At 41.6% G+C, this 22,590-nt stretch overlaps 1 protein-coding gene across 4 annotated transcripts in view; it reads right to left on the bottom strand.

Annotated features, from left to right (window-relative positions):
• Shtn1 (shootin 1) overlaps positions 1-22,219 on the bottom strand; it is a 95,727-nt gene extending 73,508 nt beyond the window's left edge. For 2 of the 4 annotated variants that reach the window (XM_071610688.1, XM_027930040.2), the window contains exons 1-2: positions 21,945-22,059; positions 7,312-7,364 (exon numbers count right to left, since the gene is read on the bottom strand). In XM_071610688.1, the coding sequence (XP_071466789.1) occupies positions 7,312-7,364; positions 21,945-22,002 (111 nt within the window). In that variant the 5' untranslated portion in view covers positions 22,003-22,059. Of the gene's footprint in view, positions 1-7,311; positions 7,365-21,944; positions 22,060-22,178 lie in introns of those variants that run through there. The other 2 variants (XM_071610687.1, XM_071610689.1) reach the window with 2 other exon arrangements.
• Between the last annotated feature and the right edge of the window lie 371 nt (positions 22,220-22,590).

The following is a 22,590-nucleotide window of genomic DNA, read 5'->3' as shown; positions in this document are numbered from 1 at the left end:
TCACTTCCTTGGTTCATTTATTGAGTCAATCCCCAAAAAACAAAGGTTGAATGTTTTTTCTGACATGTGGATGCTAATTCACAATTAGGGGTGTGAGGGGATAGAAAAGAATATTGTTATTTTAGATTAGGTAGAGGGGAGTGAAGGGAGGAGAGAGGGCATGGGTTATGAAGGATAGCAGAATGAATCAAGATGTTATTACCCTATGTACATATATAACTATATGACCAGTGGGATTCTACATCATGTACAACTAGAAGAAGGAGAAATTACACTCCATCTATGTATGATGTATCAAAGTGCATTCTACTATCATATTTAACTAATTAGAGCAAATTACAAAATAATAAAAAATATTTTAAAAGAGACATGAACAGCTAAGAAAAACAAACAGAGACCAACCACCAGCCACCAACACAGCTAACATTTGCTGGTCGTCTCAGACAGGCGGGTACCAGTTACCCAGAAGACAGACTTTATGTCTATGCTCTCTACTCATAAGGCCCAGGGAGACAGGCTCTAGCTAATAACATGTCTCCACATCAGTCTCAGGCTGCCATGCAGGTAAGCAGTTTTGCAGTCCAGCTCACACTAGCCCTCTACTTAACACCAACAGATTCACATGGTCTCCCCCCAAGCCCAGCTGTGTTCCATCAGGGGCCTTCATATTGCTTTGCTTTCTATTTTCTGCAACCACATTATGATAGAACTGGCAGTCACAGAATTTACCATCTGCTATGCTGAAAAGGGTGTGGGTGTGTGGCGGGGGGGGGGGGGGGGGTGGGGGGTGAGTTTACACATGCTACAAATGCAGCTCACTTACTCCAAACTAGAACTGATCAAAATATGAAAGATGTACCCATTTGCTAAACAAGAATTCGAACACCCACTTATTTCATTTTAGGTAGATCCAGAAACATCTCTTGCAATCTATCATTCTATAAACAGGGAGAAGTTAGCAAAGATTACGGGTCTTTTTGGTAGAGATGCATCTTTCTGCCACACAGAGGCCCCTCACCCATCCCACCCTTTGCTCTGCCCTGCCCATGCAGCTGCACCATCTGTAAAAACTGCTTCTTTTTGTGTTGAGAATTGCTCATGAAGACTTTGCAAAAGCAACAGATGTTCCTGGGCCCACGTCATTTAATTAGGATGCCCAACAATTCTCTGCAGCTCGAGGCTGGGGTAAGACTTAGCAGCGTGAGTGCTGGCTGGTTTAAGCAAGCTGGGTAACACTACAGCTATTCTAGAGTTTCGATTCTGGCTCTCTGTGGAGTAGTGAATTGACCAAACATTGGCCTCGCTAGTTTTGAAAATCCTTAATATCAGAAGCTCCGGCTATTTTCCATATCTCTTCCTTGAGCCTCATCCAGGCAGATAAAACCAAACCAGGATCTCAGAGCACTGGCAGGCTACTGTGCAGAGCAAAGTCCCTCTAGTGTGAACTAGAATCTCCGTACTTTCCCCCCTCCACCATGGGCTACTCAGTTCTTACCCCCTCGACCATCATCCAACTATTGCCAACACTAGAGTGGCTGTTTACCAGGGCTCAGCTGAAGCACAGATAACTGATACAGATGGTAGCAAGACAGCTTTATCTTTTGCTTTGTATATATTTTATGCAAGAAAAACCTTCAACATTCTCAATTGTGTCTAATTTTAGTTACTATAAAATTCATTTTTATCTTTCTGGTACACAATGCAATGGAAGGTTGCCATCTTCTAGACAGGACAGTTTGCGACCCAAGAAGCAGACACACGCACCTGCCTGCAAACATCACCAAGAGGGGACAATCTATATACAAATACCTTACAGTTGACTGAATTGAACTTTTAATCACATGCCACCTGTGATTACTGAATATCTGGACTTCTGTCCTCAGAGCACTGAACAAATTCATGCCAAACCTATACCTGCCAGGCACCGTGCTAAGCACTGAGGGGAGTGTGGAACCCCACAGACCCTGTGTGCTCACAAAACAGATCTTTACCAAGAGACCAACAATAAAACAAGCAATTTGTGAGGACACCTGGTAAAACGAGAAAAATGCCACACTGCTGTAGGAACACAGAGCAAAGGCAATGGCACCGGGTATGGCAAGGTCTCAACCCTAGGCCATCTCTCTTGCAGTCCATTTCTTTCACGTCTGGTTACCATATTTTAAATTGTAAACATGCATAGCATCAGAATTATGCAGAATTACCTATATACCTGCTTTTAGAATCCTTGGTGATGCGGTGAGTGGACCATCAAAACATTTTTAGTAACTGACACTTCTACTGTTCCACCTGTGTAAGTCTGGCTAGTACTCAACTGTGCTTTCTGGATTTCTACAGGTGTATCCTTAAAGAATGCGAGACATTAAATCATTCCCACTAGCATGGAATTCCTTTCACTCTCTTTCTCTTTTGGTGTTCTTTCTTCCAATTCAAAGTTCTTTCCCTCCAATTTTCATAGGCAATAAAGAAGTAGTAGCTGTCCCCCCAAGCTGTCTCACAGCATTCTCCAAATTCTAGGTCTTGTGTGTTAGATGGAAACACATGTCATCAGAACTGAGATCCTTGCTCTTTGTTTCTGGATAGATTGCTGTTAATAAGAGACTCATTTTCACTTTCAAACTGCTAAGTAATTACTTTTTCTCTGGCACAACCACTTGCCACTCTGTCTCAAAGAAACTGCATGTATGTGGATGTATTATGCATGAATAGTTAGCATAATGGATGCATATCTTGTTCTTTAAAGTGGCTTCTTTCTGGGTTTTTTTTTTTTAAATAAAATACTTTGGGACCTTCACCTCTGAATATTACACAAGAGGAAGAAATTTTAACAATAGACAACTGAGCCAACACGCAAACACTATCATATAGCCTGCTTCTTGAAACACAACTCTTGGAAAGTGTCTGCCTCATTCCCTTTTCAGTCATTGTTCCTGGCAAGTTGACAGAGCCGCCTGATGCACTGGTACAGCAGCTCACCCAAACGGCTCCTAATCAGCCACTTAAACATTTATGCATTTCAAAAATCGATCTCTGAACATAATATTAAACATAAATACTTACTATTTAACGACAGACATTCTTCTATTATACAGAGTTCCTTCTTTCTCTGCACACTCCACACACACCCCCGCCACCCTGAGAAATGTGAAAGCCATTCCATTCAAAGCCCAATAAGACTTTTCCCCCATATAAGCAAAAAACCCAAAGGATTATGACAAAGATCCTGAGTGAGTCAGAAGAGAATGCCCTTCAATTGTAAAAGCATGGCTGACATTTAAATATGGTGACTGCTACACAAGCAAAGGGACACACTTTTATTTGGCTGATCCAAATATATCATCATCTATTTTGCCAGGCCCCCAAATACAGACTTAGAAGAGTTGCTACCTTCAATGTGATAGGCTCTCTGATGTTTTTAACATACAATTGATGATGTTAATTAGAAAATGGACAAAAATTAATGGTAAAAGTAGCAAATAGCATTCTTTTACAATTCCCACTTACCATGATGTTAAGACACAAAAGTCTCAAGATTTTTTTATACTTTAAGGCAACCTGAACCAACTGCTTAGAACCTTTTTAATATTTTGATAATAATGAATTCTGGCTTATAAATGTGACAAGTATATAAGAAATATTCAGATGGTTTACTATAAAAAGCAATTAATTCTGCTTGTGAGAGAGTTCGAAGAGATTAAAAAAAAATAAGTGACATATAATCCAAACATTCAAGTTGACCCAATTTTGTCACTTGGGAAGAACAGAAACCTTGTCTTTTTATGTTTTACTCCATTCCACCACCAGGCTCCAGACACCTGCTTATACAATGACTACTAACTCATCATGAACACTTGTCAACTTGTCTGTGCCCTGGACAGAGTTTTAACTCAAGAGTAGGACATTCATGTATTTTTCGTTATACTTTGGTGCTCAGAAGGCATCTGAAAAAAGGTTTTCCTTCAAAAAAGCTTTCCTTATAAACTCAAACAGAATCTGATTCCATCCTTAAAGTTATTGATAAAAACCATAAAATCATCAACATTCTATTGCTCCTAGTCAGAATCCTGCAAAAGAGGGAGGGAGAAAGACATACAGAAACACAGACACACACACACACACACACACACACACACACGAATTCTTCTGACATGAGACTGATTTCATTTTTCAATTTTTCAACACAAACTGATGAATGGTAAAGGCACATGACCCAGAAAAGTACTGAGTCTGAAAATTTGCTGTGGGAAATTCACACACCAATGATAAAGAATAAAATGAGGTCTTTTGTGGGAAAAGAGTCACTTTGCTCCCATCAGTTTACCTGTTTGTAAAAGAGCACTGTGTTGGAAGACCCAGGTTTGAATCTTGACTCTGACACTACCTACTGTTTGACCTCAGGAAACTTACTCCAGCTGAAGTCCCATTCATGCCTGGATGAAATGGAGCCAAATGGGGCTGTTTGGTGCATTAGATGAGGGAGATAGGAGGACAGATGTCCCACAGTGGCTTCTTAATAAACAACCTCATAAGCAACTGCCTTCCCTGAAGACCATGGATCCTGATACTTGCCTCAATAGAGAAGACCCAAATCAGGCAAGAAGTCCTTACCCAAAGGAGTCACATCCACTGCCTCTTCCAATTGACAAGGCTCCTGCCTGGCAGCTAAGATAATCAGACTCAACAGAAACACATGGAAGGGAGAAATACCTTGCCATCTATTTTTCTTTTCCCCTACTCCTGCCGAATTTCCCCATATCAAATTAAATATGGGCAAAAGGAAAAAAAAAAAAAAACCAAGCCTTACTCTAGAAGGCTATCCCTGACAGATTTAACTGGACTCTAGGTGGGGGACATCAGACAAAGATGGCAGCTTGTCTTTCCTGAAGTGGACAGGACAAAGCTCCCCCAGCCCGGCACAAGAAAGTGCTTTCCCAGAGAAAATGGTGTCCTCCATTTACCACCTCCGGAACTAAAGCTGCTTTTACTCATTCTATGTTGTATAAAAGGCTTTTATTATATGCTTCCCTCCTTTGTAACACGGCCCCCCTTTTGGGGAAAAAAATCTGCAGTAATAAGCAAGCTAGTCTTTTAACAGGAGGTAAACAGAGTGCAGTGAACTTAAAACCACTCTACTTTGTTTTACCCAACCACACAGCATTCCTTATTGCTTTCATTTCTTTTCTTCCCCTTTCTGTTAATAGTTATTTTTAAGAATTAGGACAGAAGCAGGTCAACAATGCCTACAGATGTTACAAAAGTATTAGGCCACACTCTGCACAGAGACGCATGTAAACAGTTAATGGGCTGGGGTAACGTATAATCCTTCTTTGACCAAATGCATTTTACCTATAATTCCACTTGCATAACAGACGGCTCACTTAAAACCTCCCTGCAGAAAGTGGCTCTCAGTTAAACAGCCATCACCACCACCAACAGGAGATGCGTACAGAGCACCTCCTATTTTTAGGGTGCTGCTAGGTCTACACATAGCAAGGATTAAGGAAGAAGAAAAGATAAAGCTAAAATGATTTATGATTTAGTCTTCTCATTCATCTGTTACTGACTTCTGTCTGCATCCTTCTTTCTCTACCACATGAAGACACGGGTTTGCTTTGTCCCTCACGTCTCCTGGGGTGTGTCAGAGTTCTTCTGAATCAACCACCTCCAAACTTGCCTTGCTCTCACCCTTCCAGGGCCAGGAGCAGCTAAGCAAGACTCCATGAGCTGACGACCTGGCAGCCTCTTTCTCCTCCCTAGTGGGAGGATGGGTAACTCATGAAAGAGGATCAAGCTATCTAATCTAAGCACCATGCAGTACATGTGTTTTGAAATTAACAGGCTTCAGGCATGCCAGATCTGAGCACACCCTCTTCACCTGTTGATACGTTCAGGACATCTATTACTAGGGTGGTTATGGTGAGGGAAGTAGAAATATCTGGCCAAGCCAATTTCTATGGACTCTTCCCTTAACACAGAGGTGAGGACTAGCCACTTCTATCATGGACATTTTAATCATCCCCACCTAGCATTCCCTGAATTGTATGATGAAGGAAAGAGAAGAAACTTGAGATTTCACAGACCACCAGGGGTTAACTTATAAAAGAGCAAAGGACCCTTAGAAGTAGGTGGAAAGTAATTATCCAAAAATCTATTATAACCTGCTTTGAAACAGAGTACTTACTGTTAATATCACTAACCACACCACAACTAAAGATGGCAAATTAATATGAGTGAAACAGTTAAACACAATTCTCAATGGCCCAATAAATAATACCAAATAAGCCACAAGGTTTACAACTATTTAGCTCACTACCAATTTTTATTACAATGTTACTCTGAAATTTTAATGATGAGATTTCATAATTTATAGTAGTGACAAACTACCTTCTTATTTAATAACCACTAGGGACCTTTTTTATTAATTTCCCACTAGGGTTATAATGCTTTAAAATAGTTGGTCTATACAAAAAAAATAATTTTTAAAAGCAAATTTCATTTATATCTAAAAACAACCATAGACAATACTGTTTGCTACCTCTTATTTTTTATTTTCTACTCACTCCCTGTACTTTTCTGACCTTCTATTTGTCCTCCCTTAAATTTACAGGGGGCTACAGACATACACATACACACATGCATACACGCCACACATGTATGTATATGTGTGTGTGTATACGTAGGTATGCACATGTGTGGGCGGATGGACACATAGACAGATATCAGCAAACATTCCCAAATCTTATATGGACATTGCTAGAGTCAAATGGATACAGTTTATAAAGAATTCAGCTACTTAACAGTTAAAAAATTAAACTGCCAGACTTCCCCTTCACCAGGTTTCCCTTCTTCACACTGGGTGCTTTTCAACTTCTCTCATATTACTCATACAGGCAGAAGAAGTATCTACACAGAAGGTTTATGGCAGCACTAATTCCATGGAGTTCTCTCCAGGATCTTACATGTCTAGGTCCAAAGGCAAATGTCCCAGGCCTTCAATTTCACCCCCAGAATCACAAATCTAACTGTCAGGAAAAAGTGCAATTCTTGGGGACTCGCTTGCTTGGCCCGGTGCCTCACCACACATTTAGCTGTGTCGTTAATCTCCCAGAGCTGCGCCTACTGTGGCATGCTTGCTATTCTTTACCATCTGGAGCCTGGAGTTGATATTAGCTTGAACCACACATGCAAGAGAAAAGAAGGGGGAAAAAAACCCTCATTCACATTTAACTGAAATTGGTGGCTGAACAATACACTACGCTGCCTAGGCTTTCACACATGGAAGAAAAGGGAAGAAAAGGGTAAAGTACAAACCTTCTCCTTTGTTTTCTGGTTCTCTGCTCTGAGGTCTTCATATTCGCCTATTGCTAAAAGAAAAAGGAAAGCAACATTACAACTCAGAGGAAAGTTTACTGTGGGAAAACCCAAGAACCCAACTAACCCCATCGGCTCTTTACTAGGCTGGGAAGGATGGAGAAGAAACCAGGAGGGCTTCTGCTTTGGAGTGTAAGGAAGAAAACATGGCCCACCACGCTGACCTTCAGCGTTCCCAGGTCATTAGGAAGGTGAGAGCCAGAAGTGCCCCAGGACAAGCCGCTCCTCCTCCTCCATGCTCAGCACCCTGTCCTGTGAAAAGATTCAGGAGGTGTTCCCGGAAGTTCCTCCAACACTGAGTCTGTGGTGTCACAACCAAGAGGTTTATTGGGGAATGGACCTCTAGAAAATGAAGCATACCTTCCAATGTCACGTATCAGCTTTCTCCAGAGCAAAAAGTTGACCCCATGAACATCCGGCTAAGAACAACCATTTCAGGCAAGACTGGCAGTCACCAAGCCACCACCAGGAATTGCCAGGCTCAGTTCACTGAGTCAGGAATACATGTAAATCAGACATATTTCCAACTATGTGGGGGGAAAAACAGTTCCCTACTTAAAATTCCCTGTAGCTAGAAAAATAAAATAACTGAACCCCTTCATTCAACTTTTAGCAAAAAACCCCATTCTTAGGTATCCTCAAGGTAAACCTGAGACAAAGTTTTGGGCAACCACCTAAGATCATGGAGGGAACAGAACATCTAAGGTAAATATAGAACTGCTTCTCACCCGCCCCAGCTACCCCAACCACAAAGCCAGTGAATTATCAGGCTAGACGTTCATCTTTTAAATAATTAATTGGGATTTAGCTCCTAAAAATCTCTGTTTTTCTTAAAAAAAAAAAAAAAAAAAAAAAAACTTCCTATCTCTACAAACAATCTGACAGAAATAAAAAATCTGAAACCAGTGGCTTCAAGAACATTCCAGATAATGTGGTCACTGGTTCTATAAATGTATGATTGTGTGATTCTAAGTACTGGAGCAGAGAACATCCCAGAAATAAACAACCAACATGGGAAAGGGCACTCTGCTTTTTCAAGTGAGCCTACAGGTTCAGAGAACTTGCAGTGATGGCAGCACCTAAATCTTAACATCTGATCTAAACTTCTTCCATTTAAAACATCCAATAATGGCTTTGCAAGCTTTTCTAAAACATGCATGCTATTCTTCCTTTATACTGCCAATTCTACCCACAGGAAACACTGCAAACTCCCAATCACTGGGTCTTTATCAAGGGCATTTATTAATCCCACGTTTATGAGATTACACCAACAATGTCCAGAAGTTTTACTAGCACCCCGTAAACATGAAGTAAGAATTAATGTCAACTTTATTAAAGCCCCCCACACCCCCAAATCCTTGAACATTAGATAGCCCACTAAATAGCTCTGAATGTATATCCATAGAGATAAGAGCACTTTGAAAACAATTACATTTCAACAGAAAAGATTTGACTGACCTCAGATTGAAGCCCTTTACACTTCAGCCCCTCATCAGCCCCCACCACACATGCCCCCACCACTGAGGATAAACTAAAGTGTCCTTGGATCTTAAAAATCAATGAGATGGACCCCCTTTTAACTAAGAAAGAGATTCTACAAACATCCACTTCCGCCCATTGGTCATGGTCCCGAATCTTATTAATATATCTAATACTGCTTCAAAAAAATAAATACAAAAATATTTTATTAAGAGACTTTGATTTAGATTACTTGACATTTAAAAGTATCTGTAGATGAAGTTGAAAACCAAAATTGATTTAACACTCTATTATTGGTGCCCTACTTTATAGACCTCCGCACAAACAATAAAGGCTTATAAAACCATAATCTCATATTGACATTAAGAAATTTTTTTCTATTTAAAACATCGGATAATGGCTTTGAAAGCCTTTTTAAAACACCCATACTATTCTTCCATTATATTGCCAATAGAACCCAGATGAAACATTGTAAACTCTCAATTACTGGCTCTTTATTAAAAGCATTAATTAAGAACCCTTCACCTATCACATTTTAGTGCGAAACACAGAAAATATGCTTTCTTGTGACTACATGAGACTCAAAAAAAAGCAAAATGCAAGGAAAGGAAAGTATTAAGAATTCAACCACTTGGCACCAAGCAGGGGATAACTGAGAACTGGGCATAGAAGAACAACAAAGCATGTATTTGGGGTTTAAAAACCAAGTTTGCTGCCATAAATAATACGTATACATGCATATACACAATGCATATACACAAGTATCAAGGGGACACACAGGTAACCCCATCCTCAGCAAAACTTGTGAAAACTGAAGTGACCTATATTATTATTCAGACCTTTTTTGGCGGACAGCATTGCGAGGGGTCATAGGCTTCTTCATATTTCAGGACTGGCTCAGAGTTTGCAAATTTTAAATAATAAGCTTGCATAGCTTAAGTGATTTGATAACAGAGATCCTCCAATCCTGGATTGATCAATGCCTAAGAAGAGAGGAATCTGACCCAACTCTCTGCCATAGGACAGATCCTCACAACTGGGGGAGACTTCATCTCCTAGGTATACAGGTATAGTAAATGTCACTATACCAAAGGGTCATCTAGGACAGTCATTAAAACGTACAGCCTACTTTCAGCTGAGCACTCATTGGCTATAGGAGCTGGGAAAAGTCAGTTAATCTCTCAGAGTCTCGGGGTACCTCATCTGATAACAGTGTCTCCCACAAAGCTGTTATTAAGAGAAGAGTTAACATGTGTGTCTAGGCACATGAAGTGTTCCATACATGTTAGCGATGGTTATTGCCAAACAGTAAAGTACATCAAATCCTGAGTGCATGACAAAAGAGATCAGGTTGCCCTGATATCCTGAGTTACTTTTGTCCCACAGGGCCCATAAAGATGGCCAAATGGAAAAATCTGAAACCCAGGGCACCATCATCCTTCACCAAATAAAGGGAGGGGGAAAGGGGTTAAGGATCAAGTGTGAATCATTTGTTGTAAAGAAACGTTTGCCACAAAGCAGTGGAAGCACATCTGAGAGTCATACTTTTCAATCCTGCTGCACATTAGATTGGTCTGGGCAGCACTGCAGTCACACAGACTCCCGTCCCCTCACCTCTGACACCAAGATTCTGATTTGACTCGTCTGGGTGGGGCTCAGGCACCCTTTGCTTTTCTTGAGAATTGAATGCCCAGGTAATTCTGATGTGTAGCCAAGGTGGGGAACCTCACATAACCGTACGGAATGGAAGAAAAAGGAAGATGGTGGAGAAAACAAGGAGAATAGCAGGCAGAGCACGTGTATCCAGAACCATGCTGGTTTTCCATTTTCTAACTCCCTAATACCAAGAAAAGGAGTTTTCATTCCAAGCTGCAAATCATGAAACAGTCAGCTCAGGAGGCAGCTGAGTAGACATACTAGTTTAAAAAAAATGTGACAACTAAAGTCCATAACCACAAGTCAATAACAATGCCTCTGGCGAGAGTTAACAACCTTCATGGCTTGCCTGGGACTGTCCATTTTAGCACTGAAAGTACAGCATCCCTGCACACTTCTCAGTCCCATGTGGACTGACTGACTACCTCTGTTGGTATCTCCAGACCAGCATTTCCAACTAGCACTTTGTAAACCTGCACTGTCCAATAAGGCAGCCACTGGCCACCAGTAGCCATTTAAATATTTATCAATTAAAATGTAAAGTTCTGTTCTTTAGGTTCATTAGTCACAATTCAAGTGCTGAACAGCTACTAGATACCACTCTGGACATTGGACACAGAACCTTCTTAACACAGCAGAAAGTTCTACTGGTCAGTACTCTTCTGCACATCTCTGTCCTGATGTCCTACAAGCGCCTCAACTCAACATGTTAGAAAGTGAGCTCAGCAATCCCTCTTCACTCAAACTTCCTGCTTCCAGCACACAGGGTCTCCTTCACTGGTGTCACCTTCCACCCAGCCCCCAGGCTACTACCCACAGGGTCTCCCTTGAGTCCACTTCCCTCTACCTCCACAGCATCAAACTCCTATATCTAAAAATGTCTCTCCAATCTGCCCTTCCTCTGTAGCCAGTATCTCTGTCCCAATTCAGACCCTCAATATTAACAAAACCCTCCAATCCAGTTCTACCTTTACTTTATCCCAAGTTTCTTTACACAGTGGGTAGTCAGCATATTGACAAAAAGATCCTCTTCTTCCATCCATCTTCTTGTTTAAAACCTCCAAAACCTTAGCTTCACAATCTGGAACCCACTTGACTGCCTGCCATTCAGTCTCAGAGTCCACCACAAGCTACTCCATCACACCCAGAGTCCAGGACTTCCCTGAATCCTGTAAGACCTTTCATACATAGGTGCCTCTGCAAATGTTTTCTCCTCTGCCTGCGAGGTCTTCCCCATCTCCTTCCTTGCAATGCAGGTTTCCAAGAGGCTCTCCTCACATATCTCAGGCAAAGTCAGCACTTCTCTTTTAACACCAGAAGGCCCTGTTCATATAGGTTAAGCAGCCCTACTTCAAAAATCAGAAACTGGAAATGCTTCGAAATATGACACTTTTGAGCACCAAAGTTTCAGATCTGGGAACATTTTGGACTTAAAATTTTCTTGTTAGATATACTCAACTAGTAATGTCTATGCAAATATTCCAAAATTTTAAAAATACAAAGTAAGCATCTTGGATACAGGAACTAAACCTGTAGCTCTGTTAGAGCCCCTACACACAGCCATCATAAATTAGCTGCATACAGGTTGTTTTCTGACCTTTCTTTCCACCCAACTGACTGAACTATGCCTGTGCAAAATACCAAACACAGAGTTCTTGCCTATGTTGAATGAAAGGCTATGTCCACTCGAATCTGTGATGCAAAACAACTGAGCCAAATATTAACATCCCCATTTTACAAAGGAAGACAGAAATCCATAGAGAAATCAAATCCCACAGTTTTGAAAGCAGAACCTGTCTCTTGATTCCCAAAGTCATTCAAGGAAGAAGACAGTACTGAGCATAACTGTGCACAATGCAATAAAGCACTAAGTCGGAAATAATCCTCTAGGGTGAAAACAGTGCCTTCATTCATCCAGACACCCACATCCACATGATGCCTGACATATAACAGGCATTTGATAAACTGAGCAGGAAGGAAGAATGACTAAGGCTTCACACCAGCAACTCATGAAAGAGCACATACTCTCCTCCCTATAGGTCTTTTGCATCCTATGTTACATGGAAATCCTTAATCAAAATGAAACTTTAAATAGCCACCAAATGTAACCGGAGAAACACTGCCTCATGAGATCTTGTAATGTAGCTTTACATTCATTGAGTCTGTACCTTTGAGACTCTGGGAGCCCTGAAATGTTACTAATGGGGAATGAGGACATGAGTCACAAAAGACGGTGTTCAATTAGGGCTAGATTCCCTTCTGCACACATCCCAATGGGTCCTCCTCTTAAAGCCAGAGTAGAAAGAGAAGTCATTTATACCTCACTTGTTAATTAAATCATTATAAAAGCTGGGAAAAACACTGCTGGAAAAAAAAACTGATCAAAAAACAAAGGTAACAGATTTCATATCTGAAAAGAAATTATGGCAAAACAGAAATTCACTCAATACTTGGTAGAACATACAGTCCGGTGTTAATGAAGTAATGATGATTAAGAAGTACTCTCCACAAAACTGTATTAATGACTTCAAATTAACCAACAGAAAAGAAGGAAACGGAGTATCTTTAAAATACATATATGTCGGATTTCTAATCTGGCATGTGAGGACCCTATAAATCACTTCTTTCTCACAAGAAAAAAAAGCAGAACATGCTGAAAATCAACAACTCCTTTTAGGTCTGTCAGAGAACTAATGTCACAAGGCCACCCCCCAAAATTAGAGGAACCCACAGGCAGATATAGACAACCACAATTTACGGGAACAGATCCCAGGAGCAGAAACCAACAGCAAGAGAGGAAAATCTAAACTGTAATTGACAAATTGCTGGAGGCTCTGTTTGGGCAAGTGTGAAAGTTAAAAGTGGGTGTCTGGGTGGGGGTGCACACTTGTTGGTTTTACTTTCAAGAACCTGGCCAGGTTTGTACAGAGAAGATCAGAGAGAGCAGGCTGAGGAGGAAAGCAGCCATTCTGAAATATGCTCAGGGCATTCTGTTCTTAAAGCCTGGCCTCAAGAGAAACAGCCGTATTAGAGTCTAATGGATTTAAGGCAGGGCAATGTCCAGGTCCAGCCTCCTCCAGCTTCCTGTTCTGCCTAATTGGGGAAGTGGGAGCTGAACAGAAGTGGGAGGTCACAGTCCAGGAGCACAGCCTCCTAAAACCCAATCCGAGGATTCTGATCTAACCAGAACTACAGACTAATTTCATACCCTACCACCACACACCAATGTTTAGAACATCATTATTTATAATTGCTCAAACTAGGGAGGAACCAAGATGTTCTTCAAGATGTGAATGAAAAACAAACTGTGTATATCCATACAACAAAATATTATTCAGTGATTAAAAAAGAGATAAATGAGCCATCAAGTCACGGAGGGGAAACTTCAATGCATATTGTTAAGTGAAAGAAGCTCATCTGAAAAGCCTACATCTAGTATGAAAACAGCTATGTGAGATTCTGGGAAAAGCAAAACTGCAAGAAACAAGAGAGATCGGTGATTGCCCCAAGTTCTGGGGTAAGGAACAATGAATGGGTAGATCACAGGATTTTTAGAACAATGAAACTATTCTGTACTATACTGTATGAAACTTGTATGTACATCATATATTGGTAAAAACCCATAATTGTACAATACAAAGAGTGAATCCTAATGTAAACTGGACTTTAGCTAATAATAATTTATTAATATTCACCTATCGGTTCTAACAAATGCACCACACTAATTAAAGCAGGATATTAGAAGAAATAGGGCTGAGGGGAAATGAGGATATATGTGGGAATTGTCTAGTTTCAGATCAATTTTTATGTAAACCTATTTCTCAAAATAAGTCTTTTTTTAAAAGAACCCTAAATGAGCAACACACATTGCCAGCAGAAATCATACCTAGATTTGTGTCATATAGGATATGAGACAAAACCAAGTTACTAAAAGGATCTTATACATTACTCTTCATGGTACCATATAAAAACTTCAGAATGTATGTTTGAAATGTTTAGCCAGCACAGCAAGGAAGCAAAAAATAAAAGTTATACAAGTTTTACATTTTAAAGCAAAGTCTAGCTGTGTAACAGCTTTAAAGAATAAAATCTAGGGCTATGGATGTGATTCAGAATTTGTCTAGCATGCATGAGGCCCTGGGTTCCATTCATAGCACCACAAAAACAAAAGTAAGAATAAAATGTAAAGCAGGGCAAAGTTTAAAAGTTTTAGATTCCTCAATTTCACTTTTAAGAATTTTTCCTATTACCCATAGATAAATTTTCCCTTTTACCCATGAATATATACTATTATATAATTTTTTAAAAATTGATTTTGTCCTACAATTATAGTTACAAATATATGTACAAGAATGTATGTAGCATTATTATTTTTAATAAACTTTAATTTTTTAAGCTTTAGAGATATGGAAAAACTCAAAGATAGTAAAATCATCCCTTGGTATTCACAGGGAATTGGTGGTTTAGGTGGATACCAAACTCTGGAAATTTTCTTATATAAAATGATGTACTATTTACATACAATCTACACATACACTCCCACGTTCTTTATATCATCTCCAGATTACTTACAATACCCAATTCAATATAAATGCCATGGAAAGAGTTGAATGCTGTATTATTTAGGGAATAATCATAAGCAAAAACAATACCTGTACATGTTCAATTTTTTTTCAAATATTTTTGAACTGAAGTTGGTTGAATCCACAGATGTGGACCCCATGGATATTAATATTATTAATATTAATGGATATTGGAGGGCCAACGGTACAGAGTTCCCCTGTCTTCCCCTGTCATGAACATAGCATTACTATGGCACATTTGTTACAACTAATGGACCCACACTGACACCTTATTGTGAACTAAAGTCCACAGTTTATTCAGGTTTCCTTAGTTTTTACCTAATGTCCCCTTCCTCTGCTCTGGGATCTCATCAGACATGCCGAATTGTATTTAGATGTCATATATCCTTAGGCATTTCTTGACTTTGACAGGTAGACTGGCTTACAGGTTTTTAGGAGACAATCACAGAGATCAAGGGCCATTTTTATTATACTCTATCAAAGACATGAGTTATCCACATGACTTATCACTGTTGATGTTGACCAGCATCACCTCACTGAGGTAGTGTCTGCCAGATTTCCATGGAAATTACTCTACTCCTCCTTTCTTACGCTGCAATCTCTGGAGAGAAGTCACTGCGTACAGCCCCCACTTAAGGATGGGGGAGTTAAGACCACACCTTTCTAAAGTGGGAGGAGCTACATAAATTATTTGAAATTGTTCTGCATTAGAAATTTGTCTCTTCTCCCTGCTAATGTGTTGAATTACTTCTATTAGTACTGACTCACAAATATTTATTTCATACTTTGGGTTACAATACAATATTTTTTTTTCAAATCGTTCTGTCTTTGCCCACGGGAAGCTCCTTCAGTTGGCTCCTGTGTGTGTCTCTGACAGCCCCATCACTGTAGGGTTATTAGTTTGTTCACTTCCTTAGTTGCGAGCACTACTAGATGCCTCAGGCTCATCTTGTATGTTTCTTTCCTTGTTCTAGAATCTGCCGTTTCTCCCAATAACCCTGTTCCTTTCATGGTATTGGTACCCAGCTCTGGGTGCTAGATGTGTTCATTGCTACCAGTGCATCCTGACTCTCATCTGGCAGAACAAGAAAACACACCTGTCTGCACTAACCCAACTACGTGTACATATCTGTAAGAATTTTAAAGATAACCATCTTTATCTACATTAAACTAAATATGAATTCATACTGATGTCTCCAACTTGAATCCATTACTGCAAACATTACTTTAAATAGCAAAAAAATAAAAACAAGAAACACAGAAATATCCTCCAGAGGACATTAAAGACACTGTGGTAGATGAATACAGTGAAACACTATCTAATCAATTTTTAATAATGTAACTATGTGCTGACATAAATTACCTATTAGGTAATAAAATATGTGTGTACATAGAAACACACAATTTCTGGAAGGAAACACCACAAAAGATTAACAGTCAGAAACTTTGAGAAATGGGAATGGGGTAGAGAAAGCACTGTCAATAGGGAGTAATATCATTCTCAACAAGGCAAAAAAAAATCAAAGGGTCACAGTACATAAAATGGCTCCTGAGGAGGAGAAGAAGAATAAAAGAACTACTGAGAAACAATGAGTTAGATAGAACAGGTAACTGTATTTTTCACTTTATGAACTTATTTTCTATAAGCATGAGATTATTTTATGATTCAATTTTTTAAATTTATTTTTTAGCTTTAGTTGGACATAATACCTTTATTTTATTTATTTATATGTGGTGCTGAGGATCGAACCTAGGGCCTCGCATGTGCTAGGCGAGTGCTCTACCGCTGAGCCACAACCCCAGCCCATTATGATTCAATTAAAAAAAAAAAAAAATACAAGACTCACCTACCTACAGGAAGTATTAAGTGAAGAGAGGAATTCTGACTAGAAGATGCTATTCGCCAGCCATGCTAAGCACCGGTGTCCTGGAGGGCTGCCTGCCTGGCATCTCTTCGGCAATGATTCACGGACTCTGGGGTTGGCATAACTACAGCCATCCTCCTTTCCCCACCCCCGCTGTTTGAATACTGTTCTTATTCTCAAGAGATAGAAACTTGCTAGTCTGTGTTCTCTCCTTGAGAGATAAAAACCTGCCGGTCTCTGTTCTCTCCTTGAGCGATAAAAAGTTGCTCTTCTCTGTTCCCAAGGAACTGTAAGTTGCCTTCCACAAAACCAGGTGATGCTTGCTAGGCCAGTCACAAGGGCTAAACCCACCTCTAACGGGCGGCCATGATTCTGGCCTCTAAAAGTCATGCTCAAGGGGGAGTTGCTGCTGCTCCCCCGTCCCGCTGCTCTCCCTTCCTACTGCTGTTCTCTCTGAGCCAGAGAGAGCCTTGTCAGGTGCCTGGCAATAAATCTGCTTATGCCTCTACCTTTGATGTGCCCATGTGATCAGTCCTGCACCCGTTTTCTTTCATCTGGGAGGAAAGTAAGTTTCTAATACATATCTGGTAACTCAAAGGTAGCTGGTCCCTGGACCACATTTAGGAAAACACTGGTGTAAGGCCAAGTTTGTGCTTGAAACCAAAGCAACCATTTAATTCCAAACAGCTTTCTACTGAGTGACTTCATGTGGATCAGTGACTGCAATGCTTTAGGTTTTCCAGACTGATAGGGTCACTGTGATAGGCAACAGTGTGGGCCCCTTCTGTCAAAATAATGCTCCTCTGACCCAGAAGCCAAGAGAACACTAGAAGCATCCATAAATTACTAGCTCAGCTCTAAAGAATGAGCTTTACTGAATTTCCATCTGAATCTTAAGCACCAGCTCAATAACTTAGGGGAAATGATATTAATTATAAAAGTGAAAGGAGGTTTCCTTGTTATAAAACCAATCATCTGAGCTGAGGATGCAAGCTCAGTAGAAAAGCCCTTGCCTAGCATGCACCAGGAGCTGTGTTTAATCCCCAATACTGAAAAAAAAAAGCTAAAGAAAATCCATTTTAGATAGTATTACCCAAGAATGATCCATACATTCAGAGGATTTGTTGTTGTTTGGTCTTACATGAGAACATCCTTAGTAGGGTTAGGGCTACAGCTCAGTGGTAGAGTGCTTGCCTAGCATGGCTTTGATCCCCAGCACCACCCACAAAAAAAAGAACATCCCTACTAGTAAGCAGCAATCACTCTCTTCAAAACTTTTGAGCTCCACAGGGCGGCCATTACTATTCTGACTAGGTTAGTGGGCACCTGTTGTTTATGTCACCCCAGCTGTATCCTCTCTTCTGATGGTGGCAGGTCATTCATTCTGCTTTGGACAACTACTCCATTGCATGGATCTTCACGGAGGCTGCCAATCACAGTGCTTCCCGGCCAAAGGATGTGAATCCATGACCCCCATCTAGACCAATCAGACACTCTTCTTGGAATATACATGCCTGCCATCATCTTCAGGCCAGGAACTCCTCACCAGCAGGGACCAGGTCTTACTCATCTCTCTATCTCTGATGCCTAGCACAGTGCCTGGCCATGAATATTCAGCACATGCGAGTTCAATGAATTACACAGAAAATCAGGCACCTTAAACAAATGCTGAACTAAGTCTATCATTTTCCAACAGAATTCCGGAGAGGAGCAAATTGTGTGGTGTTTTGTAAGGGAAATGTCCACTTTAGTAGCTAGGAAATATGCATCGGAAATAGTATCCAAAGTTGCCATTTCTCTGTGCATTAAAGATGTCAATCAGTCCAATAAAATAAAGCCAGAAAAAAAGACAAAAGGAGAATTACCTCATTACCTCAACATCTGCTTGAACATAAGCAATCACACACTGGCTAATTTTTTTAAGGGACATAATATAACTTTCTAGAAAGACATAATATAGCTAATTATACCATTCACTAGAAGGGAACATACAATGTTTTGAAGTAATTCAGAAGTGGGTGTGATTTATAAGACACAGAGCTTAGGGAATGGTAAGTATAAATTAGAGATTGTTCATATTATGACAGACTCCGTCACTGCATTTCACAACTTTTGTCAAAAGCAACCTCATTCACCACACCACTGAAGGCATCACATGAGGGAAACTGCTGTCAGAGCTGCAGTTTCGACCTTCTTTCTGCATACCCTCCTGAGGAATGGGTTCGAATTTGAGACTTAAAACTCACTAAGGAAGGAACCACATGATGAAACTCAAACGCCCAAAAAGCACATAAAAATACCTCCAATTTCACCAATAACAAGGGCAATACAAATTTTTAAAGGTACCATTTTGCCCACTTGGTTGGCAAAAATTCAGAAACTTGTCAAGCTGTCAAATTAGTAAGGATGGCTAACAGTCAATGTTAACCAGCACACGGGGATAGAGAGGCTACTTGGGGAATGTGAACTGATATAGCCATATTAGGGGGCATTTTTTCCCAATATTTATTTTTAGTTGTAGTTGGACACAATACCTTTATTTTATTTATTTTATTTTTATGTGGTGCTGAGGATCGAACCCAGGGCCTCACATGCACTCCACCACTGAGCTACAAATCAGCCCCCTATAGGGCATTTTTTTAACTGTCTAGCAAAACTTTATTATGTACATGACCTCTAACCCAACAATTTCACGTCTAAGAATCTATACTAGAAAAAGAAAGGGTAATTGTACATTTATCAGTGTGATTATTTGATTAATGATGTCTATGAGACAAAAAAAGAAAAAAAGCAAAGACAAAAATTGTCTAGTTCACTCCCTGGGCCCCCAGTGCCTAGCACATGGGCCCCACCTGTGGTAACCACATGGTATTTGTTAAAGGAAGGAAAACATGTGTTTACTTGGAATTAAAAAAGGAAACTAGTATATCTACTCAATGATGGTTCTTCTCCTTCCTATCAAACAGGGGTAGTGAATGAGGACTCAAAGTGTTAATGGGTAGAACACACCGAAACTTTACAAAATTGATCATAATACTGGAGATACCCAAAGAACCTGAGTTCTCATTTCAAATCCCTAGCTTTCCAGTTAGTTCCACAAGTCAAGCAACAATTAAATACTCTTGAAATAAGTTAACTGTTATCACAGTCAATGATCCAATGGTAAATGCCCTGCGTTGAGATATATAAAATTCATACTATGGGCTGAAAAAAATCCTCACACCTGGATAACTAGACCCAACATCATTAAAAAAAAAGTGTACTTTTAATAAACACAAATTTCAAAGTCAACTGTTCTATTACCTTTGATATGCCCTTAATCAAGGAAATACAGCCTCTGAAAATACCAACACCATGGATGTTTCCCAATACAACAGAAGAACCATAAACTTAGAAATACACCCTTTTTCCTCACTCCTTAATCCAACATAGAGACAGAGAACGTGTTCCCAAATCAAATAAAAACAATTTGTGGGTTACTTGCATTGTTAATCTACCCTTAAAAATATATACAGAATGAAAAGGAAGTAACTTTTTATTATTCGAAGACTGAGCATCCATCAAGAGATGTGATATCCAGTAATACTAATAATGAAAGTTCCATGTGTCCAGGAATATGAATCAAGAGTCAAGAAATAACATTCAAATAGAATGCAGCCCTTAATAAAACTTGAGATTTCCTATAAAGGAAATTCTGCCCATCCAGCAGATTCACTGGTTCTTCACTTCAGGCCCTCAGGCTAGTCTAGGCTGGGAAGTGAAGGTGCTAGGACCAAGAAGACTAATATCTATCCAGCACATTCCAGATACTAGATATCAATGTCCACTTTAGAAAAGTTAAGTAATTTCCCCCAAGGTCACACAGTACATGGTCCTGTTAAGAATTTTTTGCAAGGAGTACCCTTGCAGATGGGAAGATGGTGTAATCAAGCAGCAACAGGTTATACATAGTACTGGACAGGACGATGTGACGTCTGGTTTAGTCCTTGTTTTTAGACAGGTAAGGCTTGACTGAAACCACAAGATCCAAGGAAGGGCGGACATTCCTCCAAGTTCACAAAGCTTCTGAGCTGAGCCAAGAGAAGCAGAAGAACTGAGACTAAACACAGGGGTTAGCCAAAGAGCAGGGCCCCTTTCACTTTCTGGCCATGTCAGCAAGTCACTCGGAGAAGCACAAGTACCTACTCGTTTTTACTTCCTAAATCTCCATGTTCGGCTCCTTCTTGACCCACATTCTCAGACCACCCTTTGATCAGGGTAATAAGAATTTTTAAAATGTGTTAGATTAACAATGGCTCTCTGATCTGGCTTTGTTCAGAAGGGTGGTAATGATGAAAATGATTGAAACAGCTCTTTATTGAGGGATAATCCCCAGTTACAAGCAGTAGAGAAACGTGTGCACAGGGCCTGGCTGCCCTGTGCCCAGCGCCAACACTGTTCATTCAGGAAACCAGGCACACAGACAGGGTGTTGATTCACTAATACACTGCTAAAAATGGGAAGTGATAAAAACACATCGCGGCCTGAAAATCCTGGCTAAGGAAAGAGGAACTGCACCGACCCCAATGAAATGCTGGAAAGGCTGTGAAGCAGCGCTGCAGGCCCGCGAGCGCCCCAAATGTGCAAGGGTGGGGCCAAGGCCAGGAGCACGGCCAGCTGAGCCGCCCAGAGCCGCCCAGCGTCCTGCCCCACCCGCTTCTCCCGCGTGGAACGGGTGTCGCGCGCCCCGGTCCGCGCCAGGTCCTTGTCCCTGGCCCGGATCTCCAATTGCGGGCCAAGGCGGCAGCGCCTCTCCCACTGCGGGGCCCGACCCTCCCCGACACTCGCACCTCGTCTGGCCTGCGCTCTACTGCAAGGTGACGGAGCTACCGGGTGACCGCGTCGGCCGCAACGCCCCCCGCCCCGCTCCCACCTGCCGCAGACCCAGCTCGCGAGCCGTCCCCGCCCACGGGCCGCGGCTCCCACACCTGGCGCCCGCGGGCCCGCCTACCTTGCTCCTTCAGGCTGGTGATGAGCTGCAGCTGCTTCTCCTCGTCCGAGCTGTTCATTTTGGCGGGTGGGGCTGGGAATAAAAGGAAAGGAGGTGAGGCGAGGGGGCCCCCAGGGGAGGGGGAAGAAAAAGCAAGATGCCGGTGGCGTGCGGCGGCACTACCCGGAAGTTGGATCCGCTCCCGCTCCTCCTCCTCCCGGCGCCGAGCGCGCGAGTGAGATCATCCCCACGCACCTTCCCGGCGGCCGCTTCACCTGCAGCGGGCGGCGGGCGGGGCCCGGAGGCACTGGGCCGCGGTGGGGGCGGCGGCTGGCGGGGGCGGGAACAAGTGTCCCAGCCCGCGGCGGCCGCTGCGGCCCGGGATCCTCCCTGGAGGCCGGCGCCCAGGACGCGCAGGCGGGGGGCGCGCGGCCCTGCGTGCGGCCGCTGGGCGCTCCTGCACCCTTCTCCCCGCCTCCGCCCCCGGACGCGCGCGTTCAGAGAAACCCGGCCTTGGGTTCTTAGCGCCACTTTGGACGCAGCTCAAAGGTCACTACCCGCGCCACTAAGAGCCAACGATTTAGAGCGGGAAGTGGCGGGCACTAGAAGCCCCGAGTTCCCACGCAGTGGTCTATTGGGGCGACCTTTAGGGACTGGAAAACCTAGG

The sequence above is a fragment of the Marmota flaviventris genome, chromosome 4, assembly GCF_047511675.1.
Source record: "Marmota flaviventris isolate mMarFla1 chromosome 4, mMarFla1.hap1, whole genome shotgun sequence".
Taxonomy (NCBI): Eukaryota; Metazoa; Chordata; class Mammalia; order Rodentia; family Sciuridae; genus Marmota; species Marmota flaviventris.
This window is presented reverse-complemented; position numbering and strand designations above follow the sequence as displayed.